The sequence below is a fragment of the Lepus europaeus genome, chromosome 1 (assembly GCF_033115175.1).
Source record: "Lepus europaeus isolate LE1 chromosome 1, mLepTim1.pri, whole genome shotgun sequence".
In the NCBI taxonomy this organism is placed as follows: Eukaryota; Metazoa; Chordata; class Mammalia; order Lagomorpha; family Leporidae; genus Lepus; species Lepus europaeus.
Genome location: NC_084827.1, coordinates 11,547,183 through 11,571,917, shown reverse-complemented (window position 1 = coordinate 11,571,917; position 24,735 = coordinate 11,547,183). Strand labels below are relative to the sequence as shown.

General features: G+C 41.4%; 1 protein-coding gene across 2 annotated transcripts in view; it reads right to left on the bottom strand.

The window, feature by feature from the left end:
- The window catches only part of DGKI (diacylglycerol kinase iota), a 499,667-nt gene that overhangs the window by 210,078 nt on the left and 264,854 nt on the right, over positions 1 to 24,735 (bottom strand). For both annotated transcript variants that reach the window (XM_062198081.1, XM_062198090.1), the window contains exons 9-13: positions 24,601 to 24,675; positions 23,979 to 24,077; positions 14,768 to 14,850; positions 12,953 to 13,013; positions 11 to 124 (exon numbers count right to left, since the gene is read on the bottom strand). In XM_062198081.1, the coding sequence (XP_062054065.1) occupies positions 11 to 124; positions 12,953 to 13,013; positions 14,768 to 14,850; positions 23,979 to 24,077; positions 24,601 to 24,675 (432 nt within the window). The remainder of the gene's footprint in view (positions 1 to 10; positions 125 to 12,952; positions 13,014 to 14,767; positions 14,851 to 23,978; positions 24,078 to 24,600; positions 24,676 to 24,735) is intronic.

Here is a 24,735-nt window from a genome sequence, read left to right as displayed (position 1 = left end):
CAGTTCTTACCCCTCCCCAGTTGAGGGTTCGAGCCAGGTCATTCCCCGTCCCCAGAGGGAGGACTCCCACAGGCGGCTGTGGACTCAGCTGCAGCTCATCCAGGATAGAAAGGATCCAGCCCACCTGCAGAAACATCGGGGGCCAGAAGAGAGAGAAGAAGCTAAATAAGTTACACAGAAAACAACTGGAGAGGAGGAGGCTTGAGCGCGCGATACAGAACTGTGCTCTTGTTCTCTAGAACATCCATGTTTTAGCCCAGGAGCTAAGGAACTGAAAGGCCATTACCTCAGGCAGTTCCTAAATGGTAAACCTCTTAAATGGAAAAGGACCGCTTTGTGTATGCTCCATCATATGATGGGCCCATTCATCCGTGAGAGTTTAACTACAGATGTACTCTGAGTTGGGAGAGTTTAAGATTTAGGGAGGCAATGTAACAGGGAAGAGGAGGTAAGATAGGACTCCTAATGAGACTGGATTTCAATTCTGGCTCATATTGACTACATAACCTTGATTGAATTATTTAGCTTCCTGGAGCTTAGCTTATACGATTTTCAAAATGTGTACAATACTTACCTCACAGGATTGTTTACAATTAAACTAAGATGTATAGGAGGCCCTACCGTGGCTCATGGTCCATGACAGCACTCATTAAATGGTTACCCTCCATACTATCATCTTGAAAATTAGGAGGGCTTTTCCAAATATGCCTGTAGTCTTCTTAATGAAATATCATGAAAACATAATTATTGATGGTCCAGTATCTATTATATGTTTAGGCAGAAAATAAGTACCTATATACTAGAATCATATTCCCACTTAATCCTTTTCTAACATAAGTAATACTTTGGGTTTAGTCTTACTATAATTACTTAAAATAATTTCCTAAAACTTGGACATAGCAAAAAGAAATGCATATCTTTACAATGTTATACTAAACAGTGCTTCACATGGTCACCTAGAATTTTACTACTGCAGGTTAACATAGATTTCAGTCTGGAAGTGACACAAATGTGAAAAAAGGAAGAGTACTTTAAAGGTTATAGTTTTGCTTCCTTTCAGGATATTAACCAATTTTGACTCAAGTTTAGAAAAATTATTTGTGTATGAACTACTTAATTGTTGTTCTCTAGTTCTCTCATAAATCAGCTTCATCATCTTGCTGGTTCCCTCAATAAAGAGCTATGTACATTTTTGGCATGTATTTGTTTTATATTTATATGCAAGTCATGTCTTTGGGAATAGCACTTTAACAGAATATTTATTGAACACAGCTATATATAAAACCAGAACTAAGCAATAAAAATAAGGAGACAGATGAGCTAGGCTAGGGCTGCCTTTGTGGCATAGCAGGCAAAGGCGTTGCCTACAACACTGGTATCCCATGGGGCGCCAGCTGGAGTCCCAACTGCTCTGCCTCTGATTCAGCTCCCTGTTAATGTCTGGGAAAAGCAGCAGAATTCAGCCAAAGTGCTAGGGCCCCTGCACCAGCATGAGAGACCTGGAAGAAGCCCCTGGCTCATAGCTTTGGTGTGGTCCAGCCCTAGCCATTGCGGCCATTTGGGGAGACTCAGTCTCTCTGTCTCTGTCTCTGTCTCTGTCTCTCTCTCTCTCTCCCTCTCGCTCTCTCCCTACCCCCCTCTGTTACTCTGCCTTTAAAATAAGTAAGAAAAACTTTTTAAAAATATGCTAGGATAAGATAGGTAAGGCAGAACAGCTGCTCTCAAGTTTACAATAACAAAAAAAATTGATGTACAAGTATAGTAGGCCCAATTAGTCCTCCGGGAACACACTCCAAAATTCCCAGTGGATTCCTGAAATTGCAGATAGTACTAAACTACATATACCATATTTTTCTTGTATATACATATATATGATAAAGCTTAATTTATAAAATACAGACACTAATAATAATAAAATAGATCAATTATAATAATATACTGTGATAAAAGTCACTTTAACTTTGAACTGTTTGTTTCTGGAATTTCCCATTTACTATTTCAGACCACAGTTGACTGTAGCGAACTGAAACTTTGGAAAGTGAAACCATAGATTGGGAGTGGGTGGATTACTCCAGTATAATCCCTGATCCAAGTCCTGTAACAAATTTTCTTATTGAACTTCAAGACCCTCTACATATTTTTAGAACTCTAAAATTTTCATTTCCATTTGGTTGTTAAGGAAACTGAGAGTAGAAGGTCAAGTGACCTCTTACTATCACAATATTTATGTAATAAAGCTGGCATTTAATATTAGGAATACCTAACACCAGTGTGAAGCTCTTAACTACCATAGTGTAGTAAACTTTTGAATAAAGACTAAACCCAGTCCTGGGTATGGACTGACTTGTCTTAGAACCAATGATATATGACATTGGAAAATTTGAAGCTAGAGAACCAATAGAAATTGAGTAATCAAATGCAGTTAATGTTTAGATTCACTAACTAAGGTCCAGAGACATTATGTAATTTCTCAAAACTAACTACTGGAAGTGATGGAGTCAGGGTAGTCTCAATTCTCTTGACTTCCATGGCAAATCGTTGCTCCTCCACAATGATTACTTCCCAGGATGTAAAACTTGCCTGTCCACCAATAAAGTCTAAAGTTCTTTGACTTCTGAGAAAGAACACCACAATGCTCACCCAATGTGGCACACTAAAAGTTCCGATCTATAAAAATGACAAAAAGTCTATTCAGTCTCCAAACTGGACAATTTACTGCTAAATAAATCCTTAGATTTTGGCCCAGAGCTTCTAGCTCTTCTTTTAGATTTCTGATGAAGCTTGCTATTGAAGAAAAAACAAAAATGCCAGATGCTAAATTAATTTTGATGACTGCACTAGACATTGTTCCCCCACTGCTAAAAGCACAAGGCAAACATGCAGAAAGTAGGTAGCTCTCACAAACCACAAGAAAGGAGCGTAGAGGTCATTGAAAAGGACATAAAAACTCATCATAGTCAATACCAGGGATCAATGGCTGCAGCTGTAAACACTCTGAGTAGAACCAGACTCTCAATCATTCAATATAATTCAGTGGAAATCCAATTCAGGGTTCCACCCAGAGGAGGAAAAAGCCTTCTCTTCGAAATGTCTGGGCAAAGTTTCTGCAAGTGCCTCTATGATTTATACTCAAAAGTCACCCAATTTGCTTTCAGGTGGACTTAAATTAGAATTTTTTATTCTGACAAGTAATTAAAATATCTCTCTTCTATTGGTCAAGATAATGCTATGAGTTACAATCTTTTTTAAAAAAAAATGTACATGTTTATTTATTTGAAAGGTAGAGAGACAAAAAAAAGACAGTAACTCCTATCCACTAGTTTATCCTCCCCTAGAGAACCCACAATGGCCAGGGCTGGGTCAGGAACTCAATCTGCATCTCCCAGATCCTAGGAACTCAAAAAGGAGTCATCACTGCTGACTCTGAGGGTGTGTGTTATCAAGAAACTAGAATTCAGAATGGGTCTGAAACACAAACCCAGGTACTTTGATACAGTATGCAAGCATCCTAAGAGACATTTTAACCTACTATGCCAAATATCCACCCCTGGACTTACACTTTCGACATCCATTGCATTCTAGACACAGCAATGATGGGGGAGGAGAATAAAAGACATGGTTTCATGGGCCAAAAACAAATCAGACAATGGTAAAGCTAGAGTAACGGCTTGGATCAGAATGGCTTCTGGCTTAGAGTCTGCTACCTATGTGATACTGGGGGCATAAAATATGCTCCTTCTGACAGGGGGATGCACCGAGAAAACAGAGGAAAGGCAGAATGTGAAAAACCATGAAATCTGTATCTGCAAGAAGCCCAGTACACCTCACTCTGGGAAGAGCTTTGTCCAACTTCCTAGGAGTTGACAAATACCCTTGGGTTGACTGATACACTTATGACATACCCAACATGGGTGCCCTGGTCATCTCCAGAAAAACCTCTCTAGTCTGAAAGTCTTAGAAACAATTCAAAACTACGAGAGAGAGGATGTGAAGTGACAGAGAGATAGAAAACTACAAGTCAAACAAACAAAACTCCCTCTGATGACCCTGCAAAGAGATAGTCTAAATTAAATGAGGAATGCTAATACTAAAATGATGGAGGCCTGTGCTGTGGCACACTAGATTAATCCTCCACCTGCAGTGCCGGCATCCCAAATGGGTGCCGGTTCTAGTCCCAGCTGCTCCTCTTCCAGTCCAGCTCTCTGCTGTGGCCCGGGAGGGCAGTGGAGGATGGCCCACATGCTTGGGCCCCTGCACCTGCATGGGAGACCAGGAGGAGGCACCTGGCTCCTGGCTTCGGATCAGCACAGCGCTAGCCATGGCGGCTATTGGGGAGTGAACCAACAGAAGGAAGATCTTCCTCTCGGTCTCTCTCTCTCTCATTGTCTATAACTCTACCTGTCAAATAAATAATTTAAAAAAAATTTAAAAAGTGATGGAAATGTTGGGGGATTAATTCATTACCCATGAAATACAAGTAAATTCCAGACGACTTTGAAATAAGCGTCCCATAACTTCCCTGAACCGATGTATCTTCTAATGTTCCCTTATTTATCTTCTTAGAGAGGCTGTCAAGAGTTCTAGTCCCGGTCGGGGCACCGATCCTGTCCCGGTTGACCCACTTCCAGGCCAGCTCTCTGCTGTGGCCAGGGAGTGCAGTGGAGGATGGCCCAAGTCCTTGGGCCCTGCACCCCATGGGAGACCAGGAGAAGCACCTGGCTCCTGCCATCGGAACAGCACGGTGCGCTGGCCGCAGTGCGCCTACCGCGGCGGCCATTGGAGGGTGAACCAACAGCAAAAGGAAGACCTTTCTCTCTGTCTCTCTCTCACTGTCCACTCTGCCTGTCAAAAATTAAAAAAAAAAAAAAAGAGTTCCCCTAACACTGTGTTATGGTTCCACCGAATACGTGATCCCTCAGGGCCTCTGCATCTCCTATCATTTCCTCTCCTCTTAGAATAGCCTATCCAGAGACGGGAAAAGTATTCTTGATTCGAATGTAAAAGTGTTTCCTTTCTTACCAATTGGTTTGCTTTAAAAAAGGATAAAACATTCTATTTCCTTTTGTTCAGTAGTCAACTAGTCGAATATTTAATTGTCCCTTGAACTCAAGCAGATAATCTTAGATTTTATCATTTCATGAAATGCCATCAAATGCTTGTCACCCACAGCATAGATTTTTTTTCTGGTCTCAAATGTCTTTCTAAAACAACCAATATGAAGCTAGCAATTCTTTTATTGGGGTGGATCTGCATCCTTCCTTGACACAATTCCTGAATAGTTGACTTTCCCAACAGTGACATCATTGCTACCCACCCACCAACTTCCTCAGAAGAGAGCATACTGCAGAAGCACAGGGAGCAGAACTGGGGTCAGCCTAGCTGGGTTTGAATCCCAGCTGTACTGCATCCCAACTGGGTGACCTTACTGAGTCTCTGAATCTCTCAAAATGCCGCCCCCATCTGTAAAATAGGAATAATGATAGTGCCTGCCTGGGCCAGTGCTGTGGTGCAGCAGGTTAAAGCCCCAGCCTGCAGCACCAGCATCCCAAATGGGCACCGGTTCAAGTCCAGGTTGCTCCTTTTCCCACCCAGCTCTCTGCTATGGCCTGGGAAAGCAGTAGAAGATGGCCCAAGTCCTTGGGCCCCTGCACCCACATGGGAGACCCAGAAGAAGCTCCTGGCTCCTGGCTTTGAATCAGCTCAGCTCTGGCTGTAGTGGTCATTTGGGGAGTGAACCAGCAGAATAGAAGGCCTCTCTCTGTAACTCTGTCTTTCAAATAAATAAAATAAATCTTAAAAAAAAATAGTGCCTGCCTTTCAGGGTTTTTTATCAATTAAATAATGTGTGGACACTGTTCAGCATATGCCTGACAAACAGGAAATGCTAAGTTAGCATTAGTTACTGTGATCACCTTTCTTCCTCTCCCCTCACTTCAGGGACTTATCCACTTAAAGAAAAGTAGAGTCCTAGGTTTGCAAATCAATATCGTTTTTGGATGCCATCAAACCAAGAAGACTTTATTTAGGCTTTAATGAACAGTAAAAGTCAAACCATCCAGCAGCAGGAAGGGGTGACCAAAAAAAAAAAAAAAAAAAAATAGGACAGATCCATCTACAATAGCAGGAGATATATAAGATCTTGAGTAACAACTCATGTCTTTGCCCAGATAGGAAGCCAACTGTGTAAGAACTATTTAAGGACATGAAGCTGTCATTGGAAGCTCCGCCTTCAGAATCATTATAAACCTCTTCCTGCCTGAAGTCCGGACCACACCCTGCAGGTTCGTGAACGGGGGCTGTGTTTGCAGGCGTTTGTTCTGTCCTAACTCTTCCCCACCACTCACCCAGCACCCTCTAACTTACATCATGTGATTAATTGCAACACACAGCACTTCAGACAGCTAAGAACATCAGCCTGATGGGGACAAATCATTTTCCAGCCTGCAGCGCTCTTTCCTGCCTTCAGTAGGGAAAGCAGGAGGACAGATTGAGCGAGGCAGGCCACCTGCCTCATTTCCCCAGCAGCGCGCGGCCGCAGCAGCAGCAGGCCAATGCTGCCACCGCCTGTCTGTTTCCACTACTGCTGTCAGTGCTGCCTCCCAAGCACATTCGGAACAATATTTTCATTCTGCGTTCTGCGGTGTACGACATTCGAGGTGACTGAGGGTGCAGATCCTGAACTGACACTTTCTTCTCACAGAACAGGTGCACGTGCATGGCCTCCAGCATTGGCAGCAGAGAGGCAGGGGACAGTCACACAGAGAGAGGAGAGAACAAGGACCCAGCACTGGAGCTGGTTGTGCATACTCGTTCTTCCTTTTGATATTTTAACTTATGCTTGCGGTTAGTAGTTTACAAGGTTAAAAGTATGTTCAAGATGAGCCCAGAATAAATCGAGATGAAAGTCAAAGGGTATGAGCTTTTTTTGAGAATGAGTGTAGATTCAGGGTACCTGTTCTTTCACACTGAGCACACGCTCAGGGTGGGCCATGTGCTTGCTTGTGAAAGAGGCTGGGAGAGAGAACTTAAAACCATGGGAAGAATGCAGCTTAGAATGATCTGCTTTTCCCTGTCAATAAGAGGAAAATAACGATTTCTTCCCTGGTTTGGCTGTGTAAGTCAGAACACAGGGCTGGCTACCATCTACAATACTTCCTCATCTGAAAAAGAAAGCATCGTGAAATAGATGGCTAACGCCCATTTCAGTCCAAGCTTTTGAGAAGTTAAAAGTAAGTTTGCAGATCCAGCCTTCATCAGAGTCAGGAGCCGGGTAGGAAGGACTCACGGCTACACCTCAAGGAGCCATCACAAGAACGTGTGTGTATCCTTAGTCTCAGTTCAATGCTCTTCAATCCTGGAGCAGGAGGCAGTCCTGTGGCATTCAAGAGGTAGAGGAGTCCCAGGAAGGGAGACAATACCAACGACCACAGGCCCAGTAGTGATTATTCACAGCTTGTACACATGAAGCTTCGAGATCATCCTTGTATTGGCTAACTTTTATTGCAGCCTAAAGATTAAAGATGGGGAGGAGAAGGGGAGCAGCAGCATTGTGGCATAGTGGGTAAAGCTGCTGCCTCCAATGTTGCCATCCCACATCTGCCCCAGTTTCAGTCCTGGCTGCTCTACTTCCAGTACAGCTCCTTGCTACTGCACCTGGGAACGCAGGGGATGGTGGGCTAGGTGCATGGGCCCCTGTGCCCATGGGAAAGATCTGGATAGAGTTCCAGGTCTCCAGCTTTGGCCTGGCCCAGCCTCAGCTGTTGCAGTCATTTGGAGAGTGAACTAGTGGATGCAGGTTCTCTCTCTCTGTCTGTACCTCTGCCTATCAAACAAATCTTTTTGTAAAAAGATTTATTTATTTAATTGAAATTTATTTATTTGAAAGGCATATTTGTTATATTTATTTATAAAAAGCATTATTTGTTTATTTGAAAGGCAGTGTTACAGACAGAAAGAGAGGTCTTCCATCCGCTGATTCACTCCCCAAATGGCTGCAACAGCCAGAGCTGGGCTGATCTGAAGCCAGGAGCCAGGAGCTTCTTCCAAGTCTCCCATGTGGGTGCAGGGACCCAAGGACTTGGGCCATCTTCTGCTGCTTTTCTTTAGCACAGAGCTGGATCAGAAGTAGAGCAGTCAGAACTGGAACCGGCACCCATATTGGATGCCACCATTGCAGGCAAAGGCTTAATGTACAAGCCAAACGCTGGCCCCTATAAATAAAAATTCAAAAAAGTTATCAAAGATAGGACCTGGATATCTGATGCCTGTAGCCATGTGACAACCTCTGAATTATGCAAACCAGTTACAAAATGACTACATGTGCACAGTCCAATGCAGCAATCATTGGCCATACGTGCTGACCAAGCTCTCACATGTGGCTGACCCAAAACGGACATGCTGCAAGTATAAAATACATGCTGGATTTTGAAGACTGTAAAAATAAAACATAAAATATATCACTGATAATTTTTATAGATTAGATGTTGAAATGATAACATTTTTGGAATCTATTTCACCTGAAAAACTTTACTTTCCTTTTTTAAAATGACTTCTAGAAAATTTAATTATAGGGGGCTGGCGCCGTGGCTCACTTGGTTAATCCTCCACCTGCAGTGCTGGCATCCCATGTGGGCGCCGGGTTCTAGTCCTGGCTGCTCCTCTTCCAGTCCAGCTCTCTGCTGTGGCCCGGGAGGGCAGTGGAGGATGGCCCAGGTACTTGGGCCCCAGCACCCGCATGGGATACCAGGAAGAAGCACCTGGCTCCTGGCTTTGGATCAGCACAGCGCCAGCCGTAGTGGCCATTTGGGGAGTGAACCAACGCAAGGAAGACCTTTCTTTCTGTCTCTCTCTCACTGTCTACAACTCTACCTGTCAAATAAATAAAAATAAATTTTTTAATAATTTAATTATAAACACAGCTTGTATTATAGTTCTTTAAAGAGCAATGGTCTATACTATTATAATATTATAATAGCGGAGCTGTAAAGAACCTTACAGATCCACATATATCTCTTTGCAGATTTATAAAGACTCAAAGAGGTTAAGGAAACAGCCAAGGGTCACAAAATAGTGGCAGATCCACATCTTCTACCTCCATCTCCACCTCCAATAAAATTATTAGGAGATATTATCACTCTGCATTCTTACACTGTTTAACGACATGCAAATAAAGCCCAAGAACTTTTTTTCCAACATAATGCAAAACTTTCTATATGTTAGATAATATTTTGTACGCTTACACAAAATGGTTAAGGACTAACAAATTCACCATGAAGAATATTCCATTTCTGATTCCTCTTTGAGCCTTGTCACTAAACCAGCAGAATTCTGACAGCTTCTACAGCGCTAGGTAAGCTCACTAAGGCTGAATACCTTATGTCAAATATACACCTGACACTCTTGAGAATTATACTCCATTGCCCAAAGGCAGCAGTTTTCCTTTTTCTTTTTCCTTTTTTTTTTTTTTTAATTTATTTGACAGCTAGAGTTATAGACCGTGAGAGAGACAGGGAGAAAGGTCTTCCTTCCTCTGGTTCACTCCCCAAGTGGCCACTACGGCCAGCACTGCGCCAATCTGTAGCCAGGAGCCAGTGATTGGATTGCAGATGTTACAACTGGCAATAATAAATAGTTTAGAAGTATGCTCCAACTCTCAGGTGCATTATCTACTGTTATCTTAGGGATGCTGTTGCAAGTGACTCCGGGAGTCTAAAGTGTAAGCAACTGGTGTGTTTGTGAGTCACATGGAGGACGTCTCAAAAGCACAAAACATGGCAAAGTGTTGCCTACACATATCTGCTGAGGAGAGAAAAGAGAGAAGAAAGGAAGCAGAATGAGGGAGAGAAGGAGAGGAGTAACGGGATACTCAGTGGAGATGGGGAGTTCGGGGTGTTGCAGCACTCAATGATGAATGTACTAGGTACTGATGTGGAGTTGTTAAGACAAACTATGAAGTCAAGATACCAGGTGTATCCTCCTTTGACTGTTACTGAGATTCAGAGAAGGAGAAGAGGTAGGAATGGGATGCTGAAGTGATACAGGAAGGCAAGCAGATTTATAAAATAAGGAAGATGATTTTAATCAAGTGAAGTTGAAGATAACTCGTCTGGGAGGAAGGTGAGCCAGGAAGAACACAATAAGTACATCTATCCCCAAAGAGTTTGTTTTAGGTGTAATTTCTCAATAAAAGAAGTTGGGAAATGTACACAATAATATCGGTGCTCAGAAAATGGTGCTTCAAAGTATGGCACTTGACAAGGAGAGGACTTCAAACTAAAGAACATTTGGAAGGGACTCAGATGCAAAGTTTCTCTTTGACCTTCTCCTGCCTCTTACACTCCCCCAAAGTGAATCATAGCAACCAGAACTCCTTTGTTGCAAGGTGAGTCATGGAAACCAGATTGCCTTATTTTTCCCCAAAGCGAGTTATAAAGCTAGAATTATTACCAAAACTTCTACCAGGTCCATAAAGCAATTTCTTGACCTACCTTGTCTGATATAAATCACAAGACCCTCATTCCAGAAGGTCCTGCCCTACATCATGGAGGAAGAAATACTACACAGAGGGGCACCAAGAATCTGAACAGCCTACCCCTGCTGGGTTTCCTTCAGTCTATCAGTGTTAGTCCACATGCTTTTTCTCCATCTACATTTCTACATGGCCGTCAATCCCTCATCAAACCTAAGCACACAGGGGCTGGTGCCATGGCACAGTAGGTTAACCCTCTGCCTGCAGCACCCACATCCCATATTGGCACTGGTTCTAGTTCCAGCTGCTCTTCCGATCCAGCTCTCTGCTGTGGCCTGGGGAAGCAGTAAAAGATGGCCCAAGTCTTTGGGCCCCTGCACCCACATGGGGGATCAGGAAGAAGCTCCTGGCCTCTGGCTTCGGATCGGCACAGCTCTGGCCATAGTGGCCATTTGGGGAGTGAACCAACGGAAGGAAGACCTTTCTCTCTGTCTCTCCCTCTCACTGTCTGTAACTCTACCTCTCAAATAAATAAAACCTTAAAAAAAAAAATTAAGCACACAAACCATTTTCCTGGAGTCTTTGGATCCTCGCTCTGAAGGCCCCCGTGTCACATGAAACTGTGCTTAATTAATACATTGTACTTTTCTCTGGTCAGCCTGCCTTTTATTATATCAGTGTCTGCTGGGACACTCACAATGGGGAGGAAAGATAACCACACCCTTCTTGCCTCTACATAGCAGGTCCCTCATGTGTGACCCTAGAACACTATAAACAATTTAAGTTTAATTGGTATTATGGGAGAAAATTTTTATGCCAAATGCTTTTTGGAAAACTCTAGGTTAAACAAAATTAAATAGGTTTACCTTCTTTGCTATAAGACTTAAACAATGAATTTATAAGCTAACTATTTGTATTGTGAATTTTGAAGAATGTTAAACACTAAACTGAGTGTCTTCCACACTGAAAAAATGTTATTTTTTTTTTCATCTGAGTATCTTGAGGGACCAAAGAAATTGTTCTATCTCATCCCAGTTGCAACTATTACTATTGGACGTGTATCCAATACTATATCACTTATGTGTTATAAGAGATTGCATTGCCACTTTTAGTAAAATATTCTAATTAGGGAAATTAAGAAAAAATAATTCAATATACAATCCTAGATCCTGTGAAATAAGATTGAATAAGAAGAAAAACACACTGGTCAACACAATCTAAATGTCATGAATCTCAATTCCTCACCTCTGTTAAATATATCAGAATAAACAGAAGCCAAATGGGGAAACAGGTGAGACATCACAAATAAGGGAAAATAGATCCATGATATTAAATTTTAGCCCAACTCTATCTTTTCTTCAAAAATGGATACAAATAGGACCAATTAATAATCTTTAAAGCAAGCTAACAATCGTCAATACCAGGAGTTTTACTTTCACTAGAAAAAAATGCAATAATTCAAATGTGTCCACTTCTTTCTCCTTACCAACTGTGCCCAATTACTAAGAATAAATTTAAATAGGTTTGTTAGGTAGGAAGTTAGAAATCGGCCTGTGTGTAGGAGAGGGGCATGAGAGGAATGCAACAACATCTACAGAAATGCACCTTGGAAGCAGCCCAGTATCTGCACTTCCAAGTCCTGCCCAGACCCTGATAACTCCCCAGGTGGTCCCAGCCCTTCCCCAGGGAAAGCTCCCCAAGACAATCCTCTCTGCTCAGCACCAGATCAGTTACCTGGCCGGACAACATGGAGCAATAAAACCATTACATCCTTCCTCCCAGGCAGGCACCCTAGGCCTAGGGCCTTAGGGCTCCCCCAGTCTGATAACACCCAGTGGTGTACCTAGGGAGGGATATTCCTAATTTACACTTAGCAAACCCTTTTCTTGGAGAAAAAGGAGGAGGTAAAGGAAGATGGTAGGAAGACTCCCTTAACAACTGGGAGCCTGAACAAGACTGCTCAGCTCTCTGCTCTCCACTGCCAGGTATATTCTCTCCATTTATCCTTGTAACCTTGCTTTCCCCCAGATGAGTGACTGGGCGCACTCTCTCTCTCTGTCCCTTTGGTTCTGACGGATGCTCTGTCCCCAGTAAACCTTGCTACTGTGCTCTCTGTCACACGCCTGAATTCTTTCTTGCACAAAGACAAGAACCCCACCACTCATCTCTGCTAACAGGTTCATTTATATTTTTAAAAGAATTTAACTATCTAAATGTTCGTTTTAATAATTTTACTAAAGCTATACCTCATGGAACAGAAAAGAATATAGTTGAAAAAATAATGCAAGGTTTAGACAGATTAAGTGTGTCTCCACGAAAACAACAAAAAGATGCCTTCTGACCCTGAGGGGCTACGATTCACATGAAGGAGACATGCACTTGAAGTGACTGGAAAGACTGGAAATGAAAAAGAATTGTCACAGGAAAACAATAGGAAAGTTTTAAGAAACAAGGGAGAGAACCGGGATTTCTTTAAGGACCTACCGTTCCATCTCCACCACAAGCCAGAATCCGAAGATTTGGCACTTTCCTGTACAACTCAAGCCTGTGGAGGAAATAGAGACAAAGAGTAAGACAAGGACACACTCCCACCTGCTGTGGAAAGAAAACGGGACGAAATAGGTGGGAGTTGTGTCCACTGGAGAAAATGTGTCATCATGACCCCAACAACTGGATCCAAGTAAAGCGCAAACGCTGTTTTGAGATGGTGAACATTGGGATGAGATTTTAAGGTATCTAAGAGTTTTATTTCCCATAATTCCGATTATTTTAACTCACATTATTTTTCTCATTTTGACTTCTCTCATTCTTTTTCTTTTTTCCATCACCTTCTTTCTCCTTGCTCAAAGCTCATCATTAACTGGCAATCAATTATCCTTAAAAGTCTCTTCCTCATATTTTATTAGGTCTTCCTGGGCCTATCTATTTTTTCAATTCTAAACTTCCCACTCTTACTCCTAGGCCATCTTTTGCAGAGAGATGAGGAGGATTCCCCACTATCATTACTACCATACACACAATTCATCTCTCAACTCACTCACAGGCACCCCTACTACACTTCCAGCCAAAAATGGGAAGATTGATTTTCTTGATTTTGAATTTGCCTGCTTGAAATTAGATCACTTTCTCTTTCCTGTTGGCGCTCAAGAAAATGCAGTGATACTGCCCCTATCAAATTTTTTGCTTAATTAAAACTGTTAACAGCTCTGTTCTAGAAAAATCCTCTGTTTAAATCACATCACATGGTGGGGGTTGCTGAAAATGATTCCTGCCTATCGTGTTCCCTATGGTGATCTATGAAATGTCTACCCATGCAATTGACAAATTTATACCTTTAAGAGGGTGCAAAACAGAGAAGCAGACTGGTCTTAACAAAATCAAATACAGAAAAATATATCAGAAGTCTTACAGCAAACTCTAGTGGCAAGGGAATGCATAGAGTAGAAGAATCACAGAAATTCTCATATTTCATGTTCTCCCACATGCTTAAAATAGGATTTATCTATTTTATACAAAAATACTCCTTCTCTAGATATCATCTGAGTTGACACCTCTTTGTTTCTTGAAACTGCTACTTATTAAGAAATAATTGGTATATTTATGTTCTCCTTCTTATCAAATAATATCAGACTATCTTACAGATGCATTTAAAACAGGGAATCAGGCAGCAGCAGACGTGCCCCTGCTCTTTCTCACTACATAGGATCATATGTCTGGATTTTATTTTCAACATTTCTAACAAAATAAGAGAATGAGATTTCGGAGAAGCTCAGAAAAAGAATTGAGTAGGAATTAAAAAATGTCCTCCACACTGGACTCCATCATTATACTCAATGAATAATCAACATACATCTCTCTCCAGTGCACACATTGGCGTGCATACACACTATAACTCAAATGTTCACAAATATGGCTGCCCTCCCCAGACATGCACTGACATTCCTATTTGGGTGATCTCCAAAGTTTCACACACATGCATAGAGAATTAACGCATACCCTCTCAACTCACAAACCTGCTATGAATAAGCTACAGCTGCACACACACAAGCAGCACACACTGGACATATTAAGAGCTTACTACTAAGAAGATGCATTTTGATGGGAATTAACTCATTAACAAATAGGAGGGAACATCAGATGACATCTTAAAAAAGGGAGGAGAACACATGCAGAAAGTAGAAGAGAGATGGTCAGATATATTTCTCAAGATAATCAGATAATGGGGCTGGACCTTAAGGCGGAACGTTCTTCTCACTTGCTGAAATACATACAGACCATGGAAGGTATTTCTAGACTTACGCATCCTTTGGCCCTTCCTGAGAAAGATCAAAGACCTGTCGTGGATTCAGGTACCACATGAACATCTGCAAGACTTTAGTTCCCTGTAAAGGAAAAAAAAAAAAAAAAAACTAGAAACAAATTTTCTAATATTAATTACTCATATAAACATTTTAAAAATCCTTTTAATAAGATAACATCTATTATAAACAGTAAACCCATGGGCTTTGGCCATACATATACATAAGTAGAATATTCAGATTAGATGTTTGTCTAACGTGTAACTCTGGGCAAGCACCTTAATTTCCATAAGCTCAGGCCCTTTTCTCTTTATTATGGGACAAGAAGCTTAGATCATATATTTGGGGTTTGAGGAGCACAAGCAGTAAGTGCTTCATAAGCAGTAGCTGTTACATTTCATAATGTATGAAAATCTGTATGGGGAAGTTATTAGTCAGCCCATGTAGTTTAACATTAGTTTTTACTTCATTGCACAGATTATTGTCTCTGCATAATACATGGCAGCACTAGCTAAGTATGATTTTATTGAAATAATTTTTAGCTGAAACAAAAGGGTCCCAGTTATTGTATATATAATATATATATATTATATACAAAATATTATACATCAGAAAATATATATAATATTATATACATAAAACCTTATATATACAATATAAAACTTTCCTGGTTAGTAAGATCATAATTTACTTTGACATTTTTTCAATATCTATCAGTTTAAAGCAAATACTTCTCTCTCACATTAATATTTTTGGAAGTTTTAAGTAACTATGACATTTATAGAGATGATAATGATAGCAGATAACATATAGTTGTGGAGAGAATTTCTTAATGTGGATTGAGCAAACAGGAAGTGAAAGAAGGATCTTTTTTATTTAGAAGTACCAAAAGAACTTTAAAATTGAGTAGGATGCCTCGGTTTATCAATCATTTCAAATATTCAATCAGTTGATTGTTCTTTTCCAAATTATTCTTCAATTTATAATACAATATGCTGCTTTCAAAAGTCCTCTTCATATGGTAGAAATAGTATGAGATTTGATTCAGAATTTACTTGGATATCTAACTGGGTAATCATAAATGTTTATAATCTTATAGAAATGCAGTATATAAAATAGAAGGAACATCCACCTTCCAGGGTGATTTTGTGGATGAAATGAATCAGTAATAGTTATGTCCCTAACACAGTATTGGACATAAAACAGACCTTTGTAAATGTTAGGCCATTTCTTTTTGCTCCTTGTTAATCTGTTCATTAAGTTACACTTGGCAGTGTGAGGGCTGAAGTATAGTTCATAATTATCCCATTGTTATGCCATTCATTACAGAGGCCAATGTTACCCTTCTGCTCCACATAGCGTCCTAACCTGTAATTTAAAAGTTCTGCTTTCTATGATTCTAGGAACAACCTTCTATCCTTACATTTACAACTAATCCTTCTGTTTCACCAAATGACATATTTTACTTCCTATCAAATACAAACATAGACTTAGACACATATTATTTATGAAATACCAAATTATTTTCTTTCCTCTCACGCTGGGTCTTGCTAACAAGTGCTGGTCAAATAATCTTTTATGTTTAGTAGGTAACACAAGAGTCATTTCAGTGACCAACCAATTTGTAAAACAACTGACTTTCTGGAAAATTATATTCTTCAGTTTTAGATTCCAGAGCACAATGAATTGTTGATGTTAATTAGTGCTTTGTTTCCTGAACTATTAGAAAGCATATGTCAGTTTTAGCTTCTCCTATTATGGATATTATACTAGTAATTAACACTTCTCAAAAAGTGAAAAAAAAGGCATTGAATGGTTATTTTTCTTACCCTACAATTTCTTCAAACTATTTTACTATTTGCACAGTCTTACTTTTGCTCATTTTTCAATTGTGCTAGGTGGAATACCTAATCATCTCAATTTATCCTTCCAAAGAAAGCATCTTATGTAAGTCTTCAAAGTTGCACACTACACAGTTCCAGGCAGTTCCGGTTCCATTGCAGTTTACTGGCATAACAGCCCCTTGGAGTTGTGCAGGGACAGCTTATCGAGCCATGCATGGCTACCCTATCAGAGTAGACATTCAGACATAAAAAATTAATTCTTCTAAAACTAATCATCTCTTCCAAAATATAATATTCATTAAAAAAATGGTAAATATTTGAATGAAGGCAGCTTTTTAAATCAATCCTTGCAGGTGGAGAAAAAATATCTGACTCATACATTCAAGTAAGTTCTATTAGTTTGTTGTTCCTTATAGGAAAAGCTACTTTAGGGCTTTAACAGAGGTGATTTATTAAACAGAACTGAATGGTTTGAGAAATATTAATTCACTGGGGAAAGGATAATTCATTTCTTTTTTTTTTTTTCTTGACAGGCAGAGTGGACAGTGAGAGAGAGAGAGACAGAGAGACAGAGAGAAAGGTCTTCCTTTTGCTGTTGGTTCACTCTCCAATGGCCGCCGCACTGCGCTGATCCGAAGGCAGGAGCCAGGTGCTTCCTCCTGGTCTCCCAGGGAGTGCAGGGCCCAAGCACTTGGGCCATCCTCCACTGCACTCCCTGGCCACAGCAGAGAGCTGGCCTGGAAGAGGGGCAACCGGGACAGAATCCGGTGCCCCGACCGGGACTAGAACCCGGTGTGGCGCTGCGAGGCGGAAGATTAGCCTATTGAGCCACGGCGCCGGCCTAATTCATTTCTTAATAGCAGGATTAAATCTACTCAGTCATTTACACAACTGTCACTCACTAACAAATCGCAAATCCTGTTGTAGTTATTACATGTAATAGGCCAAATGCAAAAGCTGCAACTTCTATGCAAGAATCTAGTTTTCTCTAAACGAATACATATCTTCCACATCAATCTTAATATGTGCCTGTTATCATACATATTTACCTCATTGACCTCAGAACTTGCTTAAACACTGTGATATTGGATATTCACAAGGGGTACAAAAACATTATTTCCAGCTCCAAGTAGAGGAGAGAGATTATAAGACAATACAACCTCCCAGAAAATGCTAGATTTTTCTAGAGAGAGACGAGGGCTATGGTGAGTTGTAGAATAAGCCAAGTATGCTCAGTGCACGGGCTTTACCTCATACAGAAGGAGTCTGTGAAGTGTTTTAATCAAGACAGCCAGACTGACATTTCAATCTGTCACTACTCTAGTTACAGACAAAGGAACTGATGGTGTAAGTCCTAGACTTATCAAAGGAGCTAGGTGGCTTGGTGTGGGTACCAGGGTAGCCCAGATCCCTACCAATATTAAGACATTTATCTAAACATAACGATTCTTGAATCATCCCCAGGTTGAAAAGTCTCCAGCATCACAAGCAATAACATTGATAATTAATAACTTCTTCATGATAATTGCATGTCCAAACACTTCAACAGTCTGCAGACTCAAACGTCTCACTTGAAGTCATGTACTCATTCTATTCTCCCCTTCTCCACACCTTGCTGTAACTGGTCCCTGACTTGGACAAGCAGCCCTGGTCTGGAGTAGCCTGTTCACAGCTGATGGTATGAACTCTGTTACCATGAGCCTGTCCACCAATCATACACTCTTCTTCATATCCCCTACAGATCAGAATCCACAAGGTCTGATCCAGGAGCCCAGCTCATGCCATTCCTTTGGCTGGGACTCTGTATGAACAGCGTGGGGGTCAGCATCTGCAGCCCTCCACTCTCAGGAGCACCTGGTTTGAATCATGCTCCTGGAAGAACAAATGCTCACCCTGGACTTATAAATTAAGTCTCTATGTGATGAAATTATGAGACAGAGCAGGAGGGAAAGTTGGCAAGAAAAGGAAATATTGAGAGGTAGATGGCAAGGGTGTAAAGCACAGAAATATACTAGTGGGTCAAAGACATCAAAGAGGAAACAATAACATTTGAAGACAAAGCAGATGGAAACATGAGGGAAGGGCCCCGTTTCTCTAGTCCTCAAAAGTTTCCTACAGAGAGGGGGACTGTGTTGGGCAAACTTTATCTTCCACACACTACCTCTTACCCAAAGAAGTCACTCAAAGCTGAAGTTTCCATCTCTGATTCCAGTCCTCATTTCCTGAAATAATTCAGCTCCCAACCGTAGCAGCAATGCTTCCAACCTCAACAGCTTTGCAAAATACCCTGTGTATCTCTACCTTGAGAATGTTGGAACAGAGACAATTGTTGTGGGTTTAGAAGAAGGGATGAAGGGATTTGGGGGCCAGCACTGTAACACAGAGGGTTAAGCTGCCACTCATAGCACCAGAATCACATAGCAGGGTGCCAGTGGCATCCCATCTTCTCTGCCCCTGATCAGCTCTCTGCAAGTGCACCTGGAAAGGCAATGATGGCCTAAGCACTTGGGCCCCCAACACCCACATGGGAGACCCAGATGGAGTACCAGGCTCCTGGCTTCACCGTGACCCAGCCTTAGCTGTTGTAGCCATTTGGGTAGTGAATCAGTAGATGGAAGATCTCTCTTCCTCTCTCCCTCTCTCCCTCTCTGATGCTCTGCCTTTCAAATAAATAAATACATCTTTTTTTAAAAAAAGGATATGGATATATTTTTAAGGGTACAGAGGTAGTCAATGTATTTATTCACCCCACGGTATTCCTTCAAAATCTTGGAAATTTTCCTTACACATACAAAATACTGCAGGAAGAAAAAAGTGACAGGTAGTTTTCTCGCCAGGAGATGGCAATATAATCTAACTATTTACTGAAAGAAGACAGAGCAAGGTAAAAATGTTTGAAGCCTAAGTTTCAAAGAGGGAAACAGTTTTGCATCTAAAAGCAGATGAGTGGAAAAGGTAAATTATAAAAGGCAAAGGTCAGGATTTAACACACACAAAAAAATCTCTACTAATCACAATTAAAGCTTTGCTAAGCATGGTGTGGAACTCTAAGCAGCAGTGCCCTGACCACCTCGGGGCTTGTGACAAACGCAGGCTCTCAGAACCCACCTCTGATCCACTGATGCGAATTCTACTTTTTAACTGGATCCCCACAAACTGTGTGCACATTAAATCAAACATTTTAGTCCTCTGCTCAAAATCAAAAGAATTTTTTAAAAAAAATTTTAAAAGATTTATTTACTTGAGAGAGAGAGAGAAAGAGAGAGAGAGAGAGAGAGGGAGAATCTTCCATCCACATCCCTGCAATGGCCACAACAGATAGGTCTGGGATAGGTAAAGTCAGGAGCCAGGAATAACATCCAGATCTTCCTCATGGGTGGCAGGGGCCCAAGGACTTGGGCCATTGCCCGCTGCCTTCCCAGGTGCATTAGGAGGAAGCTGGATGGGAAGTGGAGCAGCAAGGACTTGAACCTTCACTCTGACACAGCATTGTAAGTGGCAGCTTCACCTGTTGCACCAAAATTTTGGTTGTAATTTTGTTTATTTGAAAGGGAGAGAGAGAGAGAGAGGGAGGGAGGTTTCCCACCCTTTCGTTCATTTCTCCAAATGCTCACAAGAACCAGGGCTGGGCCAGGCCAAGGCCAGGAGTTAGGAATTCCTTCCAAGGCTCTCATGTGGGTAGTGGGGTCCCAAATACCTGAGCCATCATCTGAAGGCCTCCCACGGTATGCATTAGAAGAAAGGAAAAATAGAAGCCAGGACTCGAACCCAGCACTCACATATAGAATGCACTTGTCTGAAGCAGTGTATTAACCACTGCACCAAACACCTGCCCCTCAAAACCAAAATATTTTTTAAATGCAAATGCTTTAAACAAAAACCTGGTTTCCACTGCATTAATCCAAAATCCTCAGCCATGTTTTTAAGACACAGACCCATCCAAAGCTGTATCTGTTCACATTTCTGATACCCTCAGATGCACGCCCCACTTGCCATAATGTACTTCAAATGAATAATTTTTATCACATCTATCCTTCTATTCATATTGCTAATTATACAATTATTTATTTACTAAGTGCCATGTTCTAGAAATCATACCTTCACACATGTAGCCCCGGCACTATGGAGCCTAGATCCTCTTTTTTTTTTTTTTTTTTTTTTTGGCAGGCAGAGTTAGACAGTAGGAGAGAGAGACAGAGAGAAAGGTCTTCCTTCCGTTGGTTCACCCCCCAAATGGCCTCTACGGCCGGCACGCTGCGCTGATCCAAAGCCAGGAGCCAGGCGCTTCTTCCTGGTCTCCCATGTGGGTGCAGGGCCCAAGCGCTTGAGCCATCCTCCACTGCCTTACCGGGCCACAGCAGAGAACTGGACTGGAAGAGGAGCAACTGGGACAGAACCGGTGCCCCAACCGGGACTAGAACACAGAGTGCCAGTGCCGCAGGCGGAGGATTAGCCTAGTGAGCCACAGAGCCGGCAGGAGCCTAGATCCTAAAAGTACATATACACATAGAGCACTTGGGTTGCAATTCACATATTGACAACTGGCATTGTGGCATAATAGGTAAAGCCACCCTTGTAATGCCAGCATCCCACATGGGCGCCAGTTTGAGACCTAACTGCTCCACCAGCCTTCCAGCTCCCTGCTAATGTGCCTGAAAAAAAAAAAAAAAGCAGAAGATAGCCTAAGTGTTTGGGTCCCCACACGTACGTGGGAAATCCGGAAGTAGCTCAGACTCCTGGTTTTGGCATGGCCCAGCTCCAGCCACTGTGACGATTTGGAGATTGAACCAGAGGATGGAAGATACCTCTCTCGCTCTCTTTGGCTCTTCCATTCTCTGTGTAACTCTTTCAAATAAATAAATAAATCTTAAAAAATTCACATATTCCAGCTGTGGTCCAAGGGCTATGGATCACAGTGGACAAGACAATTAATTTTGAGAAAATGGTTCAGAAGATGCTACTGACTCGAGAGATGAGCAGCAATTTCCCACAGAGGGAAAGGGTACTCCTCCAGTCTGCTCAGCATACCTAAGTAGTTCCCCTCTCCAATTTCAGCTGCTTCCATGACACCATTTCCTTATCTTTCCCAAGTCACAACTTGCCTCTGGTCTGATCCTCTCAGTTTAGAACTCAAAGATAGCTTATGAATGACACCTCAATTTTTTCCCACTTTCCCCCAATGTGTCGTTAACAAATAAAATATCCTTAGAAAAATCACTTAAACTTCTTTGACCTGTTTTCTATTTGTTAAAATAGATAGCAACATTAAATGAACACTGAAGTCCCCATCGTTAGTAATTTACATAGAAATTGTAACAGGAACAGTTGATTTCTTATCTGAATAGCCATCTCACAAGTTTCTTTATGCCCTTGGGGGAAAATTCTAATAATGACTTAATAATTGCATTTTATATATAGGTAGTCATAATGAAATATATTTGGTACTAATTGACATGTCATCTCAAGTAGTCACCTGGAGTCACTAGTTTATTTCAGCTGCATGGTTCCGAGGTTCTGAGCTGCATTCCTGATAGGCTACAGGGAAACCAACTCAAAAGAGTGGATACGGCTGCACAACTTGAACCTCATTCCCAAGAAATCCATCACCAGCTCCTCCTCTTGTGATGTCTTAGGATGGCTATCATCAGAATATGAAAATCATGGCTCACTCAGAAACACAGCATATAGAGAAGCAGTCATTTCTGTGGTTACAGCAGTTCTTTTCCCTATTCTCTGCGAAACTGTCATAAATTTTTAACATAAATTGCCAAAAATTTTGAAGACAGAAAAGAAGGGATAACTCAATTTTAAGTCATAAACGTCCATAATAGAAACTTTAGTATAATTAATGCATTCAGCATCTTGGAATATTGAGTCTATTCTAATTATTTGACTCCCCTCCTTATGTATGGCGTTAAAAGAATTTAAAATACATAACTACTTATAATGAAATTTCAGACTCTTGGGACCAGCGCCGTGGCTCACTTGGTTAATCCTCCACCTGTGGTGCCGGCATCCCATATGGGCACCAGTTCTAGTCCCGGCTGCTCCTCTTCCAGTCCAGCTCTCTGCTATGGCCCGGGAGGGCAGTGGAGGATGGCCCAAGTGCTTGGGCACCTGCACCCACATGGGAGACCAGGAAGGAGCACCTGGCTCCTGGCTTTGGATCGGCATAGCTCTGGCTGAAGCGGCCATTTGGGGGGTGAACCAACGGAAGGAAGACCTTTCTCTCTCTCTCTCTCTTTCTCTCTCTCTGTGTGTGTGTGTAACTCTGACTTTCAAATAAATACATCTTAAAAAAAAAAAAAAGAAATTTCAGACTCTTGTCTCAAACTGTAAAAACTGGACATAGAAAATATTTTCTCATTCAAACTCATATGAAAACAGAAAATCAAAGCCCACAAAGGGCACTGAAAAGAAGTCTGAGAGAGTGGTGCAAGAATTGGACGAAGAGACAAAGACAGACCTGGATTCTGAAGCCCACTCTGTCACCTTAGATATGCCATTAAACTTACCTTTCTTAAAGGTATTTTTCTATTCTCAAATGAAATAAATATTAAGTACCCTAAAGGATTGGGGCAGGGACCAAGTGAAACCTTTACAAGCTGATATTTTCTATAGCATTTGTTGTATCATTGTTAATGATCGTCCCAACGACAGGAACAGAGGTAGTTAAATCTATATTACAACAGGAAGAAATAAAGATTAGTTAGTAAAGCACTTCCTAACTACAGGTTGAATATCCATATTGTGACTGCTTGACACTAATAGTTTCGATGTCAAATGTTTTAAATTTGGGAATATTTACATATATACAAGGATATATTTGGGGGTTTGTGCTCTGAGTCTAAACATGAGATCCATTTATGTTTCATATACACTTTATACACAAGACCTGAAGGTAATTTTATAAAATATGTTTAGTGTGCCTTACATTTTGGCTGCAATGTGTCACATGAGACCATGTTGACTTTTCCACTTGTGATATCCTGTCAAAAAGTTTCAGATTATAGAGCATTTCCAATTTTGGATTTTGGGATTAGGGCTGCTCAACCTGTACGAGAATTGAGAAACCTGGAAATATATTAACTAAGAGGAGCCCTGAAATGACCTTTCTTGAAAATCTGTAGGAGAAGGTCAGTGGCTGGGTTTTGGGGGAGCCTCTGATGCAGTCAGTTATGGAAGCAGAGGGATAAATCACAGAACCCAGCACTATCGTGTGCAAGGTTATCTCCCAATGCAGCAACAATGAACTCGTCCTTGAGAAACTAGTTGTCTTCCAGGACTTGGGGTCCTAGTGGTACTATTTGAATAGGTTCTTCAAAAATCATAGAAACTTCAAAGTTAAACTCATGAAAAATGACTCACCTGGTTGCCTCCACTCTTCGGATTCACAAATACAAGTAAGGGTTTCATGAGAGGAGAAGAGATAGGTTTTATCACAAAAGGACGACCTTTGTTTTCCTGCTGAAAGAAGCAAGAAACACAGTTAGGACATATATCCACAGTCTATAAGACAGCCCCAGAACAAAGAAACTGGGAAACCCCCATCACCACCCTACTCTTCAAAAATACCCTTTGTTTCACAGGGCTGACATTTTACAGGACCTTCCATAAAAACCTTGGAAGAAAGTATCTCCAGTTATCATTTGCTCCAGAGACATAGCCTTGCTTTTGGTTTTGCTCTGTATACTCTAAGCATTCTGGAAATGTTAGCTGTTATCTTCGTCTTTATCATCTTTGGGAGACTGTTTCCAATCGCCAGGTGAATGCAAATGCTCTGGCTCTGAGCAGGCAGGAGGTTAGGTCTTTGTTTTGTTGTAAGGAGTTACTTTTATTTGTTTTGAAATAGAATGGATTCCACTGGGGTTAGAGTATAGTGAACAATGGTAGGAGATACATCAGAAGAACAAGCTTGGGACAGATCACATAGGACAAAGCTACGGAAAGGCAATTTCATTTCCTTGGAACTTAACTCTGAAACACATACTTCAGTTCCTCTTTTGCTGGCTTTTCTTTTAAAGCTTGTTCTCTTCTTCTTCCGATTGGAAGCCTTCAGGGAGTTCTGTAGGGAGAGAAGGAAATGCCTGAGTTCAGAGGCCGGCAGCCCTAGAGTCGGCCCATG